At 38.5% G+C, this 22,798-nt stretch overlaps 1 protein-coding gene across 1 annotated transcript in view; it reads left to right on the forward strand.

Moving 5' to 3' along the window:
- Window positions 1-22,798, forward strand: part of SLC6A3 (solute carrier family 6 member 3) — a 192,969-nt gene that overhangs the window by 168,002 nt on the left and 2,169 nt on the right. The window contains exons 14-15 of the mRNA XM_069732277.1: window positions 16,466-16,476; window positions 20,696-20,828. Coding sequence (XP_069588378.1) covers window positions 16,466-16,476; window positions 20,696-20,828 — 144 coding nt within the window. The remainder of the gene's footprint in view (window positions 1-16,465; window positions 16,477-20,695; window positions 20,829-22,798) is intronic.

The raw sequence follows: 22,798 nt of genomic DNA on the forward strand, positions 1-22,798 counted from the left end.
GCTGTGCTGTATACTACTATGTGGGCTGTGCTCTGTACTGCTATGTGGACTGTGCTGTATACTGCTATGTGAGCTGTGCTGGATACTGTGTGGGCTGTGCTGTATACTACTGTGTGGGCTGTGCTGTAGACCACTGTGTGGGCTGTGCTGTATACTACTGTGTGGGCAGTGCTGTATACTACTACGTGGGCTGTGTTATTTGTTATGCGGATTGTGCTATATGCTGTGCGGGGTGTGCTATATACTATGAGGGCTTTGCTATATACTATGTGGGTTGTGCTATACACTATGCGGGCTTTGCAATATACTATGCGGGTTGTGCTATATACTATGCGGGCTTTGCTTTATACTATGGGGGGTATATTATATTCTATGTGGGAGGCTGTGTTATATACTATGGGGGTATATTATATTCTATGGGGGAGGCTGTGTTATACACTACGGGGGGCTTCATTATATTCTATGGGGGCTACATTATATATTATGGGGAGGTGGGCTGTATTATATTCTATGGGGGCTGTATTAGATTTCATGAGGGGTGATTGCATCATACACTATGAGGGGGCTGCATTAAACTATGAGGGGGCTGCATTATTTCCTATGGGGTAGCTGCATTATACTCTGGGTTGGCTGCATTATATTCTGTAGGGTGGTGGCTGCATTATACCATATGTGGGCTGCATTATACTGTATTGAGGACTATGAGGAATACGTTATACTATATGAAGAACTATGGGGTGCATTATACTATGGGAAGTGAATTGTACTACATGGATGACTATGGTAGTGCATTATACTATATGGAGCACTATAATGAGTGCATTATGCTATATGGAGGACTGAGCAGTGTATTTTAATATATGGAGGACTATAGGGAGTGTATTATACTAAACAAGTAAAATGCTGCATATTCAGATTGTTTTTGCTGGAACAAAAATCATTGTTCTCAGCAGTACATCGCCGGCGTAAACTGTAGATGTGCTGCTGATAATATGATACTGTATGGTGATCTGTTAGTGATCGCTCTGTCCCATCATTATTCCTCAGCTGGTGGAAAGAGGACGGGAAACAAGCTTTGAACAACTTCAGTATTGTTGATCAAACTCGTTTAGCGGCCTGAACTCAGCGCATGTAAATACAACCGAAATGCTTTTGTGTGATGTGTAATATGTTGGCATTTGGGGCTCCATTTTAAACTTTGCCTAGGAGTAGGGCCCCACTTTGCCTAAAACCGGCCCTGCCTACAAGTGTACAAAGATATTATACAGTCACCATGTGACCAGTGGGCCTGTGTAACTTCAAATGCCAGGGCTGAATTTTAGTCCCAGTCCGGCCCTGTGCATATGCATATAATCCTACTACACTGCTTCAATAATTAAAATAAAAAATTTTCTTTATATTCTTTTCTTCAGATGAAAAATGGACAGATTTGATATGCAATTAGATACTGGATTGATTTATCCCTCTCTATATATTTCATTGAAAATTGTCTGCACTATGCACTTTACCTAATCTTCACACAATATTCTTGAAAGGCCATATTATTTCTATGACTAGTATTGATGATATTATACTCACCTTTACTCCATTTATATTGTCAAATTTTTCTATCTCTCTTTAAACTGTCTGTTGGATTATTACTTGATGTTCGCTATTCTGCATAATTTGTATTGTTGCACTTTATGTACCATACCATTATCATGTACAGTGTTTGTGCTTTTTCTCATCATTTTTGTGGTTGAGTTGCTTTTCCAATTTTTAATGGTTTTTAATTCAAATTATGTAGTTTAATACAATTATTTTCTATGAGAATCCTCTCCACAAAAATAGGTGTCCCCACTTATAATAATAATAATAATATTTACAATAACCTGAAAACATATAATAAAGTAAGAATAAAAATAAATGTAGCAGATATATAGAAAAAATAAGAACCATAATCTGATCAAAAATATTCAAATTATTGATGGTAATACTATAGAGTGTTGAACCAAAACCAAATCAATATTGCTTGAAAGATCTCGTATTCAACAGGAAAGAGCAAAATAAGAGTTGATTTTCTTTGGTCTGTCATTACTATTGCTGCACTAGTCACTGACTTAGTAGAGCATGCTAATGATAGGTTTAACAATGTAATTAGTAATACAGGCTACTGCCGGCCACGTGTTTAATCAGGACATTGCCAGGACAATGCCCTGTTATTGCCGCAGTGTAATGCTACTTATTAGCTTCAATAATGAGAAAAACAGAGCTGCATCACACTTAGGAGTTAAGAATGCTTAAAGTTGTCCCTAAGGTGGCTAGCATATATGTAAAGTTGTCAAAGCATTCCAAAGAATCTGCTTTTAATAAATTAGCATTTAAGGCCAGCTCCAAACTTTCAAAAATTCACAGTCCAAGTACATTATGCGACTTTCAGTTCGGACATGACTCTCCCAACCCAAGCTCAACAGCCGTATAAGTATATGTCAAGCCAATCCATACTTCACTGTCCATACTCGAACCATAAATGTTCTGACAGAATACTGACAGAAGGTTAACTTTGAGACATATTTATAAAAAGTTAATAACATACGTTTTGTATATTCAGATGCATGCCAGTGCATAAGATAAAAGTACGTAAATATAATAAAAGTTAAGTGTCCCAGAAAGTAATTAGACATAGTCCATTTTTCTGGTAATGTATAGGAGGGTAGTAGGAAGTCATGTTATGGCTTGAAGTAGCTGGCTTCCCATTTAGGGTTCACGTTCTTTAGTATATCTATGCTAATTACATAAGAGTATTTTTTTCCTGCTGAAAAATTGCTGCAAAAGAATGATTTTAAAAATATAAGTGTTAATAGTTTCTTTTTATAAATTAACAAAAAGTGAATGAACAAAAAGAAAATATAAATCAAAATTTGGTGTGAGCACCCAAACAATATTAAATCATCAAAGTGTCTAGGTATCAAGCTAGCTGGATTAAAGTACATCATTTTTCTTGAACTGGAGTGCTGCCTGATTTTTTTCTATTTATATTTTGCGTTGGACAACCACAATATTCAGGAAGTATTGGACCCAAAATCTTCTCAAGTTTGTGCTGCTATTTGTCTTTTCTATTTAGATAGATAATAGATAGATAGATGATAGCTTGATAGCTAGATAGCTAGATAGCTAGATAATCGATATACATGGGATAGATAGATAGATAGATAGATGGATAGATAGCTAATAGATCGATAGATAATAGATAGATAATAGGTAGATAATACCAAGGCCGATGTTTAGTAATGAACCTAATAAAATGGTACATAAACAGTTAAATAAGGACACACACACAAAATCTGCATGAAATATCTTTAATTTTAAAAAAAGGGACGGGGGCCGATGTTTCTAGGCAGGGAAGGGGTTAATACCCATGGAGCTTCCCTGGCTATGAATATCAGCCCGCTGCTGTATAATTAGCCTTTACTGGCTTTTATAGCCAGAAAGGCTATGCAGACAGCTGCGGGCAGATATTCATAGCATAGAGAGGGGCCATGGATATTGCCCCCCCCCCCCGGCTACAAATACCAGCTCCCAACCACCCCAGAAATGGCGCATCTGTAAGATGCACCAGTTCTGTCACTTAGCCTCTCTCTTCCCACTGCCCTGTAGCGGTGGTATATGGGGTAATAAGGGGTTAATGTCACCTTTAATTGTAAGGTGACATTAAGCCTGGTTAGTAATGGAGAGGCGTCAATAAGACACCTATCCATTACTAATCCCATAGTAGTGAAAGAGTTAAATAAAGACTCAGCCAGAAAAAAGTATTTTAATATTCTTAATTCCACCATACTTACAACCATGCCTAATTCCCCGAAGCCATCGATCATCTGCAAAAAAATAAAAAATAATAAACCAACAGTATACGTCCTGTTCCGATGCAGTCCAATTAATAACGAGTCTCACAATGATCTCCACTATAAAACAGTGACATCGGGTGATGTCACTGCTCTACAGGACCTCCCACAATGCACTGACAGGAGACAATGGCTTCTGCAGTGCATCGCTGAAGAGGTTACTTGAGTTCAGGCTCACTTTATGGCAATGCTGCATGGGAAATTTCTCACACAGCGCTGCCGGTAAGAAAATGAACTCAGGTGACCTCTCTCCTGACAGTGGCAGAGGAATACATTGCGGAGGATTGCCTCCACCTGTCAGTTCATCGCGGAGGCCCTGTAGAGCACTGACATCACCCAATGTCACTGTTCTACACGGGAGATCATCGTGGGACACTCGTTATTAACTGGACTACTGTGGAAAGGTAAGTATAGGTTGGTTAATTATGTTATTTTTATTACAGGTGATCGAGGGCTTCGGGGACTAGGTGATTGGTGAGTATGTACTGTATGTTATATGTTGTACAGTATGTACTGTCTGTAATGTATGTCCTGTATGTCTGCTGTATGTTTTGTATGTTTTTTTTGAAGTACTGAACACATGAATTGCCTGATGGGACTACTTTCCCATCATCGGCTAGCTGTCACTGTGAGCATTCATAGTCGGATGGGAGCAGTAGTCCCATCAGACAATGGCTGCTTACACAGACCCACACACAAGCAGAGACACACACAGAGACACACATGCACACACACAGACACACATATACACCAAGACTCCGCACACAGATACGCACATAGTCTCCGCTCACACACTTCCCTACTTCCAATCTGCAGCATTTCTCGCACCCACATCCGTAGCAAATCTGCAGATCTTTTTTACACCTGCGGTTTTGCTGCAGATGTGCCTGACTCAATTGAAGTCAATGGATGCAGAAATGCTGCAGATCAGCAAAAAGAATTGACATGCTGTGGAAAATAAAAAGCTGCAAATCCTCGCTCATTTCTCCGCAGCATGTACACAACAATTCTTCATTTCACATAGAATAACATTGCTTGTGCACTACACTGCGGATTTGATGCAATTCCGCATTTCCAAAAATGCTGCGGATCCACATCAAAATCAGCAATGCATGCACATAGCCTAAGAAGGTCATGGCGATTATGTGCAGCACAGGAGCTGTGTCCGCACGATCAATTCAGGGAGCTCAGCTTACATGATACCCGAGCACTGGCTTTCACATCCAGGAGCAGTGCCTGCATTGCCCCTGGCTATTTAGCCCCCTAAATGCCATGACCGATTTTGATTACAGATTTTGGGGTGGCTATCATTGTGAGGGCTCGTTCGTTGTCATGTCAATCAGAAGTCATTAAGATGACCCCCGGATCTGCCAGCTATGGTAGCCTGGTTAGACCATGCCAGGAGCATGGTCTAAGAGGCTTCTGTCAGTGTAACATTGACAGGTATAATGCATTATATCAGCAATCAGAGTAATAAAGATTAAAGTCTAGTAGACTGACTAAGTAGATAAGTTAAAAAAAATGTAAAAAAAAAGCCACATAAATAAAAAAATGATAAAATATTATTCCAATAAATGGGTTTATTTATGTTAAACAAAAACAAAAAAGTACACATATTTGGTATTATGCGTTGTGAGCAACCTGATCTAGAAAACTATTAAACCCCTTCAGTGAAAACCGTAAAAGAAATATATAAATATAGAACAGGGCAAAAAACTATGTTTTTTCATCATACAAAAATTGGAACAAATGGAAATAAAAATGATGTAGCTGTATATGTAATCTTATCCTGCAAAAAAACAAGCCACCATACAGCTCCATCGGCTGAGAAATAAAAAAGCTGTAGCTCTCAGAGTATAGCGATGCAAAAACAATTATTTTTTCTATTAAATAATTTTTATTGTGCTATCACTGTAATCGTACTGATCTGAAGAATAAAGCTGATTAATCACTTTTGGTGAATGGAATATAAAAAGAACCCAAAAAACAATTCCTAGATTGTTGGTTTTTGTTCATTCTGCCTCCCAAAATAAGAATAGAAAGCAAGCAAAAAATATTATGTGCCTGAAAATGGTACCAATCAAAATGGCAACTTGCCCTTAAAACAACAAGCCCTCACATGACTCCTTTGGAAGAAGTATGGAAAAATTATAGTTCTCAAAATATGTTGATGCACAAAAAAAGTGTTTTTTAGCTTGTGATAGTAGCCAAAAAAGATATAAATCTGGTATCACTTATTCCATATGAGGCACAACATAAAAATAAATAAATAAAACCATTTCTTGACCTGCAGTTGATTTGTTCATTCTGCTTCCCAAAGATCACAGTATAGATCAGCTCATATCTATTTTGAGCTCTACGCTGAGAGCTTACATCTGGATTTCTGTGTAAATCTCTGAAATATGTGATTCAGACAGAACAATTGAAGATTCCCTACAATGAGGCAGATGGAAACACTTTAGTTGCTCTTTGGCCTATGATCTGGCAGAGTCTGTATTTTTAAACATGCATTAAAGCGCAATCAGTCACAGTTTTTGTGCACCTCTGAAAAGGACACCTCAGAACAGAGACCAGATGGAGTCCAGAGTAACTCTGCTGCCTAATTACAGTGAATTGATCCCTCAAGGGTTTCATCTGAATCACGTAATTTGATGATTTAGATGGAAACCCCGATGTAAGTGCTCAGTGTAGCGCAAAGGATAAATGTGATGCAAAATATTTTGTAAAATGTTTCCAATAAAAGATTCAACTCAATCTACAAAACAAGTCCCCACTCAGGGTCGTCATCTGTTGATGGAAATATAGGGGGCTTCCATGTTACTAGTACCCAAACGTTCTGGAAAAGTGCTGTGGCTCCTCATCCCCAAAAGAAATCCCGAAAATTCTGCTAACCAAAAGGCAAATGCCCCCTCCCTTCTGAGCCCCACACTGTGCCTAAGCCACATTTAGTGTTGACACGTTTTGCATTTAGTAGTGATGAGAGCCCGCTTTAATTTACACCACCCATGTGTCTAGAAATGTGAGCTGGGCGCAATGTGTACGGGCATGACAATGTATGGACACTGCAATGTCCTGGTCATAACAATGTATGGGTAGTACAGTTGCAGATTTGCAATTTTCACTCAGGAACATCCACTGCTGCTTATTTCTGGAATTCACCCATGGAGTTAAAGCTGTCACTACACCTGTAGGTACATTTGCAAATTTCCAAAATCAGGTCACTTGAGAGGGGATTCTGCTATTACGGCACTTATTGGCTCTGTATATGGAGTCCGCACACTATTCTTCAATAATTTGGTCTCTGAGAGTCACATAGCGCTCCTTCCCTCCGGAGTCTCGCCGCCTGTCTAAGCAGTACTGTACAACCACATTTCGGGCATTGCCATATTCAACAGAAATTGTGGGACAAATTTTGGTGACATTTATACCAAGTTCCCAAAATGTAAAACCTGGGGCTAAAACAAAATTTTGAGGTTAAAATATAATTATTTTTTCTTCGCTGCCCAATGGAACACTTGTACTCACAAGTTTACATACTCTGGAAGAATTTTTGATTTCTTTGCCTTCTTTCAGAGAATAGGAATTATAACACCAACTTTTTCTCCACTTATGGTTAGTGGTTGAGTGAAGCCATTTATTGTCAATCTACTGTGTTTTCTCTTTTTAAATCATAATGACAACCCAAAACATCCAAATAACCCTCATCAAAAGTTCACACACCCCATTTCTTAATACCATGTATTGCCCCCTGTAACATCGATGACAGCTTGAAGTCTTTTGAGGTAGTTGCAGATGAGGTTCTTTATTTTCTCAGATGGTAAAGCTGCCTACTCTTCTTGGCAAATAGCCTCCAGTTCCTGTAAATTCCAGCTCTGTCTAGCATGAACTGCGCGCTTGAGATCTCCCCAGAGTGGCTCAAAAATATTGAGGTCAGGAGACTGAGATGGCCACTCCAGAACCTTAACTTTGCTCGGCTATAGCCAATGACAGGTCGACTTGGCCTTGTGTTTTGGATCGCTGTCATGTTGGAACATCCAATTACATCCCATGCGCAGCTTTCAGGCTGATGATTGCAAATTTGCCTCCAGTATTTGCTGATAATGTACTGCATTCATCTTTCCTTCAACTTTAGCCAATTTTCTAATGCCTTTGTGGCTCACACATCCCCCAAACATCAGTGATCCACCTCTGTGCTTTACAGTAGGAATGGTGTTCCTTTCATCATAGACCTTGTTGACCTCTCTCCAAATGTAACGTTTATGGTTGTGGCCAAAAAGTTCAATTTTGGTCTCATGAATCCAAATTACCTTGTTCCAGAAATATTGAGGCTTGTCTGTGTACTCGACCATGCAGCCCATTTTTCTTCAAGTGCCTCCTTATTCTGCATCTTGAAACAGCCACACTGCTAGTTTTCAGAGAAAACTGTAATAAAGCTGATGTTATTTGTAGCTTTTTCTTTGCATCCAGAACAATTTTCCTGGCAGTTGTGAGCAAAATCTTTGCTGGTCTACCTGACCGTGGTTTTGTTTTTACAGAGTCCCTGATTTTCCATTTGTTAATCACAGTTTGAACACTGCTGACTGGCATTATCAATTCCTTGGATACCTTTTTGTATCCCTTTCCTGTTTTATACAGTTCAACTACCTTTTCCCATAGATCCATTGACAATTCTTTTGCTTTCCCCATGACTTACAATCCAGTGGCTTGATGAAAGATGTAATAGTCTGTCTAGATCCCAGAAGCTCACTCAGCTTTTATGCGCACACACTAATTGCAGGCAAACAGGTCACAGGTGAGGATGTTACCTTTAGTAGCCATTCAAACTCATTTGTGTCAACTTCAGGTCAAAATCACCAGTGTATGTGAACTTTTGATCATAGTCATTTGGATTTGTTGAGTTGTCATTATGATTTAAAAAGAGAAAACACAGTAGTTTGACAATAAATAGCTTCACCCAACCACTAACCATGAGTGAAGAAACAGTTTTGGTGTTATCATTCATATTCTCTGGAAAAAAGGCCAAGAAAGCAAATATTCTGCCAGGGTATGTAAACTTTTGAGCACAACTGTATAACATTCATTGAGACACATGTGATGTCAATATGCTCACTGCACCCTTAAAGTAATTAATTAATTGAGAAATGTAGTTTGTAAAATGGGTTCAATAATGGGGAGTGCTGTTCTGACACCTCAGAGGCTCTGCCAATGTGATATGGCACCCTCAAACCATTCCAGCAAGGTATAAGCTCCAATATGGCTTTCCTTCCCTTCTGAGCTTCGAAATGGGTCTCAAAAGTCATTTTCGATCAAATATTGGGTATTGGCATACTCAAGAGAATGTATCTAACAAGTTGTACAGACCTTTTTGTCTTACTTTCCCTTTTGAAAATTGAAAACTTGGGGCCAAAGCAATATTTGAGTTGAAAAAATGGTAATTTCCTATTGACTCAGTCCAAAGTTATACAATTCTATGAAATACTTCGGGTTAATAATGCTCACTAGTCCCCTAGATGAATTTCTAAAGAGGTATTGTTTTCAAAATGGGGTCACTTGTAGGGGTTTCTGCTAGTTTGGCACCTCAAGGGCTCTTCAAATTTGACACAGCATCCAGTATCTTTTCCTGCTAAAATTATGTTCCAGAGTTCATTCGTCGCTTCCCTTCTGAGCCTTGCCGTGTGCCCAAATTGTAATTTCCTTCCACACATGGGGTATTGGTGTACTCAGGGGCTTTTCAAATGCAACACGGTATCCGCTATCTATTCCAGCCATTTTTTTGCTCTATAAGTTGAATGGTGCTCCTTACCTTCCAAGCCCTGCCATGCGCCCAAACAGTAGTTTTCCACCACATATGGGGTATGGGGTATCAGTGTACTCAGGAGAAACTGCACACTAAATTGCATGGCCCATTTTCTCCTGTTACCCTTTTCAAAAAACTATATTTTTATGGGAAAAAAGTAAAATTTTCATTTTTTTCATTTTACATTGCTTTAGCCCCTAAAGGGCTAATAAACTTATTGAATGTGGTTTTAAGCAGCTTGATGGGTGTAGTTTTTAAAATGGTCTCACTTTTAGTTATATTATCTCATATAAACTTTTAACCCTTCTAACTTTGTAAACTAAAAAGTATGTTTCAGAAATAATGCTGACATAAAGTAGACATGTGGTAATTGTTATTTATAAACTATTTTGAATGGTATAACTATCTGGTACAAGTGCATAAATATGCAAAGTTTGAAAATTGCAAAATTTTCTAATTTTTTGTCAGATTTTCATACAAAAACACAAATCATATGGGCCAAAATTTACCACTATCATGAAGTACAACATGCCACAAAAGAATCTCAGAATCACTTGGATATGTTGAAGCTTTCCTGAGTCATTACCTCATAAAATGAAACTGTTCAGAATTCCCAGAGAAGCATTGCGTGGCCTATAAGTCTACTTACACCTACTTGGCTCACTCCACAAGAGAAAAAATACCTTTTAGGCTCCCTGAAACATACCACAACTCTAAATGAATAAAACATTCCACATCTCTAACTTAATATAACTCATCTAATTAACTTTACTAATATTGGTTCAAAGTTTAAAGAGTGTTGGTGTTATTTTAGCAAGGACTGATAGTACTGTATGCATGTATACTGAGTTTAAAGTTCTTTGAATCTAAAAATCATAAGTGCCGTGTTAGAGCGAGCACATTTACTTTCACCCCTTAAAGGACGCAGCCTAGTTGATTACTTAACATCATTACTTTCATTTTGATTTTTTTTAAGTATTGTACTTATGAAAGAATAGCATTGCAATATTACATTAACTGTAGACACTACATGGTGCCAGGAAGAATGCTTCCAGAAAATCTATAGAAAAATATTTAGAATTGAGAGTCCTCAGTGGTTGATACCTTTTAATGGCTAACTGAAAAGATGGTAACAAATTGCAAGCTTTCGAGACCACACAGGTCTCTTCATCAGGCATAGACTAAAAGAAATTCTGGAGAATCACATATTTATGCACAACATAGCACAGAAAAAAAGGGAAAAACCATGGATAAGATAGGTGACATGTGACAGGTGAAAATCTATAGTAACTGTAAATGAAGGCTCCATGGAAACTTTCTGCCATATGCTTCGAGTCTACTTCATTAGTTCAAAATAGCATTGTATATTGCAAAAAATACAGTATATTCATTACTTGGTTTATGAATTTGCTTCACATAACTAAAAATGTGTTTCTTAATGTCTCCCATTAGCTTCACCATTGGTTGAGTGTGTAAGGCAATGAACAAAAGGCATTCGAATATCATCATTTGTTTCCGGAAGATTCACAAGACATGTATCAAGAAAAGATAACATTTACAATATAATCTCTGATTTGAGACATTATTGTGTCTGCTAAGATAGATTTCGTCTTAAGAATGTTTGCTCAGTGCCTGAGAATCCAGATAAGTGTCAAAGCTGTCTTGTCTTCATGATAATTCTTTTAAGTATTTTCCAGTATCTTTCATCTGATACTCTATATACACAATATAAAGAATATTCACACACATACACAATATTTATGTAAGACACAGTGTGCCCAATTTAAGAAGCCTAAGTAATACAATGTTGTGATAACTGTGAGACATGAAACTGTTGACTGTTCCTCTCTTTTTCTCCTTTTCTACAAGAACACAAATCCATCATCTATTATCCTACTGAGTGGAAATAGAAGACACCTGTCTATAAAAAACAAAGAATATGTATTTGATGTATTTTTCCATTCTTAAATATTTGTACCATATCTGCAGTAGTTACTGTATGTGCCTATGCAAAGAGCATAGCAAGCATCTTCCCTTTACTTCATTTCTTGTAAGTTGTATTAGTACTAGTTTTGCGTAATCAGAAAACAACACTTGACGAAGTCAAGAGAAGAAAATCCTCCTACCTTTTTATTAAATCATGCCAATCCTTAAAATAGTATAGGCTTAGAGATGTACAATTCAATTCATTTTGCCCTGGTTCTGTGTCTAGTTTGGTCCTCCATGGCAGCTGGTCTTCTGCCCTTGTCATCCTGGAACTGCATCATGGGCAGTGCAAATCATGGTTGTCTAAAGGGAAAAAGTAAGGTGTACAATTTTGAAGCATTTTTATGCGGTTGTCTGATGTTAAAAATTGGTCTTATAATTCATTGGGAACAGTCCCACTTTTGTCCTTATTAATGTAAATATGGCTCAGCTACAATATCAGATATAACCCATCAACAAGAGTCATGCCTTTCCTGGAAGTAAAGAAGACCCTTCGTTATAATCCCATACAACCCATAGAATGTAATAATGACTCATTGAAAAGTTATAAAAAAAGATCACAGAAATAAGGTTTAACTAAAGTAATTCTGTTATAAAATGGACCAAAAACCTAAAGAGATGAACTGGAATATAACGTGGTATGCATGAAACATGTAGGCGCATGTTCACACTGACCACTAAACAGACAAAATCCACGTTAAAAGCAAAATAAACAAATACCCTGCAGTAAATAAACAAATAGCAATCGAGCATGAAAATAACATAGGGTACTTAGTTACCATAATTTTGATTCCAAAAAGTGAAAGCAATTCCACCACGTCAAGGTGACCCTATTCAGATCAGTCCTAACCTGTAGTAATGAAACATTACCATATGTTAAGTGACTTAAATGTGAATAAAGGCTGAACAGGACCAAGGTTTTAATGCTGGAGGTTAGGACTGTACTGAATATGGTCGCCTTGACGTGGTGGGATGGCTTTTACATTGTATTTATGTTAAACAAATACCCTATATTATTTTCATGTACTATTGCTATTTATTTACTTACTTCAGGGTATTTGCTCATTTTCTTTTTACCTGTTATAAAGTGGATTGAAAGCATGTAATTAATATCCTCCATATATCATCCAGTAAGAAACCTCCATACAGCCCATTGTGCTCCAAATCACCACCATTTTATAAATAAGAGGAGTAACACATTATGTGCTGTTATTACGACTGACTATAATTCAGAGAATCCAATTACCTCCAGACAGTTATATGGAAAAGAGATCTCAACTTATTGAATACTAATTTTCAAGAGTAGGATTGACAAACTCTTTTGTGATCACTGAAATAAGTTATAATAGTTATAGATATTTAAGATAAGTGGTACATGGAAAAAGTATGGATTTTCTTTCCCACCTAAACAGGCTCACTCTTGTCCACTAACTGTGTTTGGTATTGCGGCTTAGCCCTATCCAAACACGTTGACCATGTACATAGATTTTCTGCACAGTTTCAGGATTCTCAGCTTTATATTAGACGATCATGGGAATTTTGCAAAATTTTTATGTAGAGGTCCAGTAGACTTACCAACTTAAGGCTTATTGCCATATCAGATTGTAGTTGGTAGAATCCCAGCTGTCAGGATTCTAAATGAATGACGGGATCACATTTTAGTTAAGATCAGCAGCTCTCTCAGTTATCTTCCATGCATAATAATTCTGTATATGATACTACAGCACAGCCTCATTCACCTAAATGGAGCGGTGCTGCTGTGCAGGAGAACTGCGCAAGGGGCCAATGGTCCTATGTTATTGTGATCAGTGCATGTTCCTGTAGTTGAATTCCTGTTGATTATACCTTATACATTCAGTACATAGTAATTTTAAGATGGAAATTACACAATAAATCTAGCTAATCATGTTAGTTAGAGAGAACCCATTGCTTATAACTTTGCAAAAGTGTGGCGGTTTTTCTTTGTAGAAGGAATTTGTCTCCAGGTTTTTGCTATGTAATGTGAGAGTGCCATGTTGTAGGGGCAGAAACCCTGATTCCAGCATTGTGTCACTTACCGGGCAGTGTTTTGCAGTTTTATCAGAAGGAGATTACCACGACAGGACTAGAGAGTGCAATGCCATCTAGTCCAACCGCACCCCCAGCACTACTGATTAGCTTTCTGTAAATGTACATTGTACATAGAAAGCTGTCAATCAACTGGGTGGGGTTACACAGGGCTCAACATTCAAAGCTCTGCTAAAGCTACAACAGAGAAATTTATTATCCTATCATAAGTTCTGCACCCAGTAAACTGAGAGATACAGCACTGAAATCAGGGTCTCTGTTCCTACCTCATTCTGCTGTCAGATTAGATAGCACAAACCTGCTGGCGGATTCCCTTTAAAAAGAAATTCCAAGCAGTTATACTCAGTAACTGGACTAAACTTATCTTCTCCCCCCCCAAAAAAACACAAAGTAAATTTACCATTTACCACTTTATGCACATGTCAACCTTTCTACATATCCACACCCTAGTGAAGTCAAGTGTCCTCACATCACATTCGAAGACCGTCATGGCTTCATTTTCTTTTCTACGCCTCTATTTAAAATGTTATCACACATTGTCTGTTATGAGACTGTAGTAAGTGGTCACTGATAAAGGAAGTGCTATTTTGTAACTGATGTAGATAGAATAACCTTAGTTTGAGTAAATGGGGGGATCTTCACACATGAAAACCACATCAATCACGTTATAACGTGTCTGTTACAAAAATGTTCTTATCATCTAGCGTGGACTTTTAGACAAACATATACAGTACATATTGATTCAAAATCAGTCACACCTAAGGTCGGGTTCAGAAAGCCATATTTCACTGCCAGACCGCAATACCTGGACTGACTAAGGGTCTCTTGACCCAAACATACAATCTCATGGATATAGACATGTTAGTTCAGGCATACAGGCCATAAAATATGCCTAAGGACAGAGTCACACTTTTGAGTGTGATGCGAGAAACTTGTGCGAGTCTCTTGCATCAATACCCGGCACTGCCGCGGGCACTCGAGAACAGAGCATTCAGCTGCATAGAAATACATGCAGCCACACACTCCGGTCCCGAGTGCCGGTGGCAGTGCCGGGTATTGATGTAAGAGATTTGCGTTTCTCGCATCACACTCGCAAGTGTGATCCCGGCCTAAAGGAGTTTGTAGGACAGCGAGTTTGAAAACCTTGTTTGGTAAATGTGTCGGACCTCCTTTTGGTGCTGTAAAAGCCTTCCTTCCACTGAGAAGACTTTCCATAAGATATTAGAGTGTTTATGTAGCAACTAGATGGTGGCCCGATTCTAACGCATCGGGTATTCTAGAATATGCATGCCCACGTAGTGTATTGCCCAGCCACATATTATATTGCCCAGCCACGTACTATATTGCACAGCCCACATAGTATATTGCCCAGTCACATACTATATATTGCCCAGCCACGTAGTATATTGCACAGTCACGTAGTATATTGCCCAGTCACGTAGTATATTGCCCAGCCACGTAGTATATTGCCCAGCCACATAGTATATTGCCCAGCCATGTAGTATATTGCCCAGTTATGTGGTATATTGCCTAGTGACATAGTATATTGCGCAGCCACGTAGTATATTGCCCAGTGATGTAGTATATTGCCCAGTGACGTAGTATATTGCCCAGTGACGTAGTATACAGCACAGAGCCATGTAGTATATTGCCCAGTTACGTAGTATATTGCACAGCGACATAGTATACAGCACAGAGCCACGTAGTATATTGCACAGTGAAGTAGTATACAGCACAGAGCCACGTAGTATATTAGCCAGTAAGTTAGTATATTGCCCAGCTACGTAGTATATTGCCCAGCCAGGTTTGTCACAGGTTAAAAAATAAAAAATAAACATATACTCACCTTTCCAAGGGCCCCTTGTAGTCCACGGCAGCTTCTGGTCCCAGGGTTGGTATGAGTGCAGGACCTGTGATGATGTCGCGGTCACATGACCATGACGTCATGGCAGGTCCTTCTCCCATATCATCTTTGCCACCGGAACCTGCAACGGAAGATGGCGGCCGGCGCGAGCGACTACGACTACTTTTTAAATTATTTTTATCATTACATTTTTTACTATTAATGCCACATAGGCAGCGTCAATAGTAAAAAGTTGGGGACACACAGGGTTAATAGCGGCGGTAACGGAGTGCATTACCCGTAGCATAACGCGGTCCGTTACCGCCGGCATTAACCCTGTGTTAGCAGTGACCGGAGGGGAGTATGCGGGCGACAGGCACTGACTGCGGGGAGTAAGGAGCGGCCATTTTCTTCTGGACTGTGCCGGTCGCTGATTGGTTGCGGCAGCCATGACAGGCAGCTGGCGAGACCAATCAGCGAATGAATAACCGTGACAGACAGACAGAAGGACAGACGGAAGTGACCCTTAGACAATTATATAGTAGATTTGTGGCCAATCCACCAGAACAGCAATAGTGGCTGCAGATACTGATGTTGAATGAGCAGGTCTGGATGGCACTTAGCACTCCAATTCATTCCAAAGGTGCTGGATTGGGTTTAGGTCACAGCTCTGGTCAAACAAATCAAGTTCCTCCACAGCTCCTCCAAACCATAGCTTTATGGACTTTGGGGCACAATCATGCCATAAAGTTGGAAACATATCTAAATATCTTTGTATGATGAAAATAAACTTCAGTGGAAATAGTGGTCTAAAACCTAAAAAATAAAAAAACCTCATACCATTATCCCTCCTCCATGTTGTTTCCTTTTTCTTTTTTTCTTTTTTTACAGAAGGCATTCTGGTAGGCAATTCTCCAGATATCCACACACTTTTTCCAATCAGATAATTATCTTGCCAGATAGTCAAACATAATTAATTTCTCCAGGAAATATGTCTCCAAAGTCCTGTAGTAGTGCATTTTTACCACCATGTTATTTTGCATGGTGATATGAGGCTTATGTGAAGCAGCTCAACCATAGAAATCTACAGTCCTTCATGAAGTTCTCAGTTCTTGTCCACTGACTAGAGCATGACCCATTCTACTCCCATTGTTTGTCTATGGACGATACATGGCTGTGGGCTTGATTATATGCATCTGTTTGCAATGTGTGTGGCTGAAAGAACTCAATGAAGAGGGATGTGCACATATTTGTGCCCATATAGTAAAAAAAAAATATTTATACTGTCTTGAAAAACTCTTTGAGCACTGGTTTTATGATTTTTTGTGTAATAAAGGCCCCATAAATTATAAACTATCATTCGATATAAATCATAGAAGCTCATTAAAATGAAAAAAAAAAGAATATTGCTTTATAAAAAAGCACCAGGTTAAAGTTAAGATTAATATTTAATTGCCTTCATTATTATGTTTGGAGACTAGTCTAAAGCTAGCAAAGAAAATGCATATCAGATTTTTTTGTGTTTACAATATATACAGTACATGTAAAGCTTTACAAATGTATACTTTTATCCATATATAGCATCATAAAATGTGTATTTTAATAGATTTTATCATTTTTAAATGTACTTTAATATTACGGAGATTTAAAAGAGTTAACATACTATGAATGTCACACACCTTAGGATGTTTCACTTTCTACGATTCTCTTTTGAAAATGTGTGCCCAATATTTAAACTACTTGTATTAATAATTATGTAGGTAACTGATAGGAAGAGATATTAAATGATATGTGTCCTGATAATTTATATTGTGTTCATTATGCTAATGAGAGAAGTTGACTTGGAAGAAAAAATTCCACAAATTTATTCTGCACGCACAACAATAAAGTTAATCCCTTTTTAATCCCTTAGGATTTTTTTTTTTCATAATGGAAAGTATAGTTGTTCTGTTTATTGTTAGGCAATCTAAAAGCATAGGTATTCGGTCAGATTACATGACCTTTCTCAAACATTGGTTCACAGAAGAGAATTAAGAATCTAAAAATGAGATGCACAGAGAGTGGTGGTATGACTTATCCGGTGAGGGGTGCCTCTCGCTCGATCAGTCATACCGCCTGTCATGAATCGCGTTTTTTTGGCCGGCCTCGGTTCTTATCTGAAGGGGATTTATCTATATCCCACTTCCGGTTTGGAACTTGTAGCTCTCTGGCATCCCCCTTACCATCAAGTCAGTCAGGGAACTGCACCAAGGATAAGTAGTCGCCAGAAAGGCTGCCTGCTATGTATGGGTGTGGGGCGGACACGACAGTGAGGGTGATATACGTAATTATTCCCAGCTGCAGCAGAGCAATACACTTATAAATTCCGTTCCGTTGCTGCCAGCTTTACCCAACAAGCTCAGTGCTGCCACCAGCTCCTATTCCTTAATCAATAACGTGTCAGGAGCCAACCCAATTAGTAGCATAATTTACTTCAGAGGACGTGACAGTACGCTATAGAGCAAGGAGAAACGAATCTAGTAATTTTATATATTTTACACCAAAAGGTAGGCAGTGTTTACAAACGTATAAAAGATATGATAAAATGAGACAATTATGTATATACAGACAATTACAAAATAAAAAGGGATTAACGGAGGAAAATAGACTTACAGTTCTTTCATATCATTGCTGACCATGCGGCTGGGAAGACGGGAGCATATGTCCCAATGCATCATAGATGTGTCTCTCAGCTAGCTTCCTGGGCAAAGACTAGTGAAAAATGAGCTCCCACTCACTTATGTCCCCTGGTCATGACATCACTGAGTGGGCGGACCTATGTACTCCACTCCCCTTTCCAGAGAGACTTAGAACTTTATTAAAACTCGTTACGAAGAACGAATAGCAGGAAAAATGCAGAAAATCCGCAAAATTAATGAACATGCTGCTTTTTTCTACCGAGATGCGTTTTTTTCGCGGAAAAAAACACATCATGTGCACAAAACATGCAGAATGCATTCTAAATGATAGGATGCATAATGTATGCGCTTTTAATGAGTTTTTATAGTGTTTTTACCGTGAAAAAACGTGAAAAAAACCTGAACTTGTGCACATAGCCTTAAGCCATAAACTACTCAGTGGGGCTGCTGCACACTGATATCAAGTTGCACAGAGTGTGTAGTGAGAAGAAGAGTTTCCTATGCAGCTGGAGAGGGGGGTCAGAGAGCCCACAGCGTGTGTCTGGAAAGCCATGGAACCTTCTGGAAGTAAACTCAGAATATGGCATATTTATATTATCGTGACACCTCCTCTCTGCGCATTTCTTTTACATTGTGATTAGCTTCTAAAAAAACATTGCATTTTTAAGTTTGCTAACAATAAAGAAAACTATACTTTGCAATTTTGAAAAGCGTGCTGGGGTCTTTGTTTACTTTGGCATAAGGGGGGAGACTCTACTTTAGCACCTTGAAGCATAACAGGAGTACTTTTGTGCTTCACAGGAGTACTGCCATGGCAGGCATGGGTGTTCGCAACTCAACTACTACTACTACTACTACCCTAAGGTTTTTCACATAGAGGGTTAAGAAGATATCCACCAATACATACTGTATGTTTAAAGATTAAATGGAATTTTTTGTTGGGAAAATGAAAGAAAAAATGCAATGCCAGTGGGAGCCGGGACAGAGAGGGTGCATAGACTGTTTTACATTGCAGATTCAGCTTAATTGCTGCATAGTTGACTGTTAAACTTTGTTTATATGAAATGTAATGTTCTGTCCAGTTTCTTATTTTTTTGTGAACTTGTCAATTGATATATGTAATTCATGGATGAATATGTAGTACATTCTTTACCTATGTGACCTCCGAAATGTCCTTTTAATATGCAGTGAAGTTACTTCCGTGCAAAATTACTTAAATTAGTATGTTCAAAGCACAATGGACATGGGTTGTAGAGCAAAAGTAAATCTAGTTAACATAGTGTTTGTAGTGGTTAAATCTAACACAAGGTCAAGGAAAATGAGGCACAGTGTGCTCTTAGATGAGAGAATCTACACTCATGTGACCCTAGCCTAAGAGTATCTGGCCAAATATGCTAATTACACTCTGACCAGAGTTTGATCAGAGAGTGACCTGAGTGTCCTCAGATTCTATTGGATGAGGAGAAGATTGAAAAAAAAAATGTCTCCATCCTCTCTATTCTGTCAGTCCACGGAAATCGATCTGCACTCAGATGTCATTCGAGTGCAGTCTGATTTTTTCCATGGACTTGCATGGCTGACTGCGATCCAAATATTTGATCAAACTTGTTCATGCTGTGATTTTTTCCCCAGACTGGCTTTGTCTGAGGAAAAAAATCGAACTTGTGTACGGCCCTATAGAATAAATTTGGTCTGAGTAGGAGCGAATGTTTTGTCGACTCACACTCATAATACGGTCGTCTGCACAAACTCTTACTGTGAAAAAGTCTATCTCATTATGAATGGCACACCTGGCTAGTAAAAAGAAATAAGCATGTCACACTGTTGTATTGGGAAACATACATTCCTAGGAACAGTTGTTGTTGATAATCAGTACTAGATCCTACAGTATATTTTGCTACAAATAATAAATATAATAAATATTGTAACCCCAAAGGAATCTGAGTAGCTGCATATTAAAATGTCAGAATACTTTCCAAGAATGCTATGAACATTTTTACACACAGAATTAGCTTATTAATAATGATATCTATGTATTCTCATTATAATGCCAAGTATAAAGATAACACTGTTATTTAAATGCAATGTCAGGTCAAATAAAAATCTTGGTTTCATTGAGCTCTCTGATGTCCCTCATTTTTATGAATAAGCAAAAATGTGTATTACCGAACACCATACCCATAACTGATTGTTGAAAATCTGTTTTAAAATGAATTGCCACTTACCGTATATACTCATTTATAAGCCAAGTTTTTCAGCACTTTTTTTGTGTGGAAAACGCCCCCCTCGGCTTATATATGAATCATTGTCCAAGAAAGATGGCGAGGGAGCGGGCGCGGCGGAGCAACGGGTCACAGACGCAGGAGGTGGCGGCTGGGGCTGTAACTGCTAAAAAGAATTGAATATTCATTGTGCTGGCTGTAAATATTAATTTCTCTTACAGCGCACACAGTTACAGGAGCAGCCGCTGGCTTCCAGTACACATCCTACTTACCTTCACTGCGCTTCCTCGCTGCATTTCGTTCCGGCTCCAGCAGCTCTTCCGGCTGAGTGATCACAAGTCCTCGGTCATTAAGGTAATGAATATTCACCCCTCTCCACTCCCTCAGGCGTGGAGTGAATATTGATAACTTTAATGAGTGAGGACACGTGATCGCTCAGCTGGAAGAGCTGCTAGCGCCGGAACGAGATGCAGTGAGGGCGCAGGGAAGGTAAGTAGGATGTGTTTTTTTTATAGGAACCATGTATACAAGGATAGGGGATGAAGAGCCATGCATACAGCGATGGGTAACCAAGCATACAAGGACGGGGATGGGAAGCCATGCATACAAGGACGGGGATGGGGAGCCATGCATACAAGGATGGGGAGCCATGCATGCAAGGACAGGGATGGAAAGGCATGCATACAAAGGCAGTGATGAGGAGCCTTGCATATCAGGATAGGGATGAGGGGACAATGTATACCCAGGTTATACTCGAGTCAATAAGATTTCCCAGTTTTTCATTGCAAAATTAGGTGCCTTGGCTTATACTCGGGTTGATTTATACTCGAGTACATACAATATGTGGAGTTAGTCTTCCTTTTTTTGCATAATACACTTTAATCTTCCTGGAAGGTCTGCTAGCAATGTCAGTTTATCTTCTGGAATATATACGGAATAAGGGATGGGAAATAAAGTTGCAGGAATAGCTGTGTTTGAAATGATAAACCAATAGAAATCCTACTTGATTTGATTGCAGGAAACACATTTTATTGAGGAAACTATTGGTAGATTATATAAGATGTGGATGCAGGTGTTCACCCTGCTCAAGTGTGCTATCTATGCTTCTTACTAAGGTGGAGTGTGAGTAAAATTTGAAGTACCTTAAAATAAAAATTGATAACAACTATAGAGTTGTATTTTTGCACTAATTGTCACGATGTGCTGGCTTGCAACTGTCCCTGGATCTGATGCCCTCACTATCTGTCCCAGAGGTACTCTTGAAGGTAGAGAAGCCTGGGTCTCCAACTTTACTATGTTCCTGAATGCACACTGAAATTATTCCCTCCCCCACTCAAGGTGGCATGGGAAAGAAGTGAAAGGGGTAGCACAAACTGGCAGACAGGAAAATTAAAGGAAATTGCAATCACACAAAAATGCACATGAAACAACAAAATGGAGAACAAGGGAACAATAGGAACGACCAACCAAATGGGAGAGGATAAGGAAATACATACACAACCAAAACCATGCAGATAACTCCTAGAATTAACATCAATTAACTGATACAAATAAGGACTACTCCTTCACCACTAAACTGGGTATTTGTAAGCTATCACCAGCAGGGAACAGAGGAAGCAGTGAGATTTATATTATGGATGTACAATGATAGGATTGGAAAAATAGCACATGGAAAACAACTGCTGTAAGAAAGGAGTGGAAGAAAAGACAAAGGGTAATCAGCACCTGGACAGCAACCAGATCTCCAGTGGCTTAGCGGACAGAGATGCAAGCAGAAAAACACAAGACTGCCTGCTCAAATTATAAGGAATGTCAGTGATTGGTTCACATTGTTTTACAGCATTATTATACTTACCTCCTCCCCATTTAATCTGGAGGTGATTTATACATTTAACAATTTTTTAGAGAGGGAAGTCAGGATAGTAATTTGTTGCTTATTGGTAGACTTAAACAATATTATTGGTGTCAGGATGGGTAAATATTTAGTAGAGGAAAGATGTAACACTTGGTTTGGCAAATTTAGTAAAAATATTTTATAAATTGAAAAGATTTATAGTAATTAAAAAAACAGTACTCACAACAATATACTTGCTTCTATAAGTCACATTTTTTTCTCACAAGAACTGATTTAATATTGACTATTTTTAGATTTCAAAAATTAATCACAGTTTATGGAAGATTTGTATAGTTTAATTATAAGAATTAATATTAAAATTCCTATAAATAAACCCAATAAAAATTGAAAATAATACTTAAATATTTAAAAAGCATCTGACAACAGTTGTACAGCTCACAGCCGAGGAAGAATTGAAACATATCTTTAG

This window comes from Ranitomeya imitator, chromosome 6 (genome assembly GCF_032444005.1).
Source record: "Ranitomeya imitator isolate aRanImi1 chromosome 6, aRanImi1.pri, whole genome shotgun sequence".
Classification (NCBI taxonomy): Eukaryota; Metazoa; Chordata; class Amphibia; order Anura; family Dendrobatidae; genus Ranitomeya; species Ranitomeya imitator.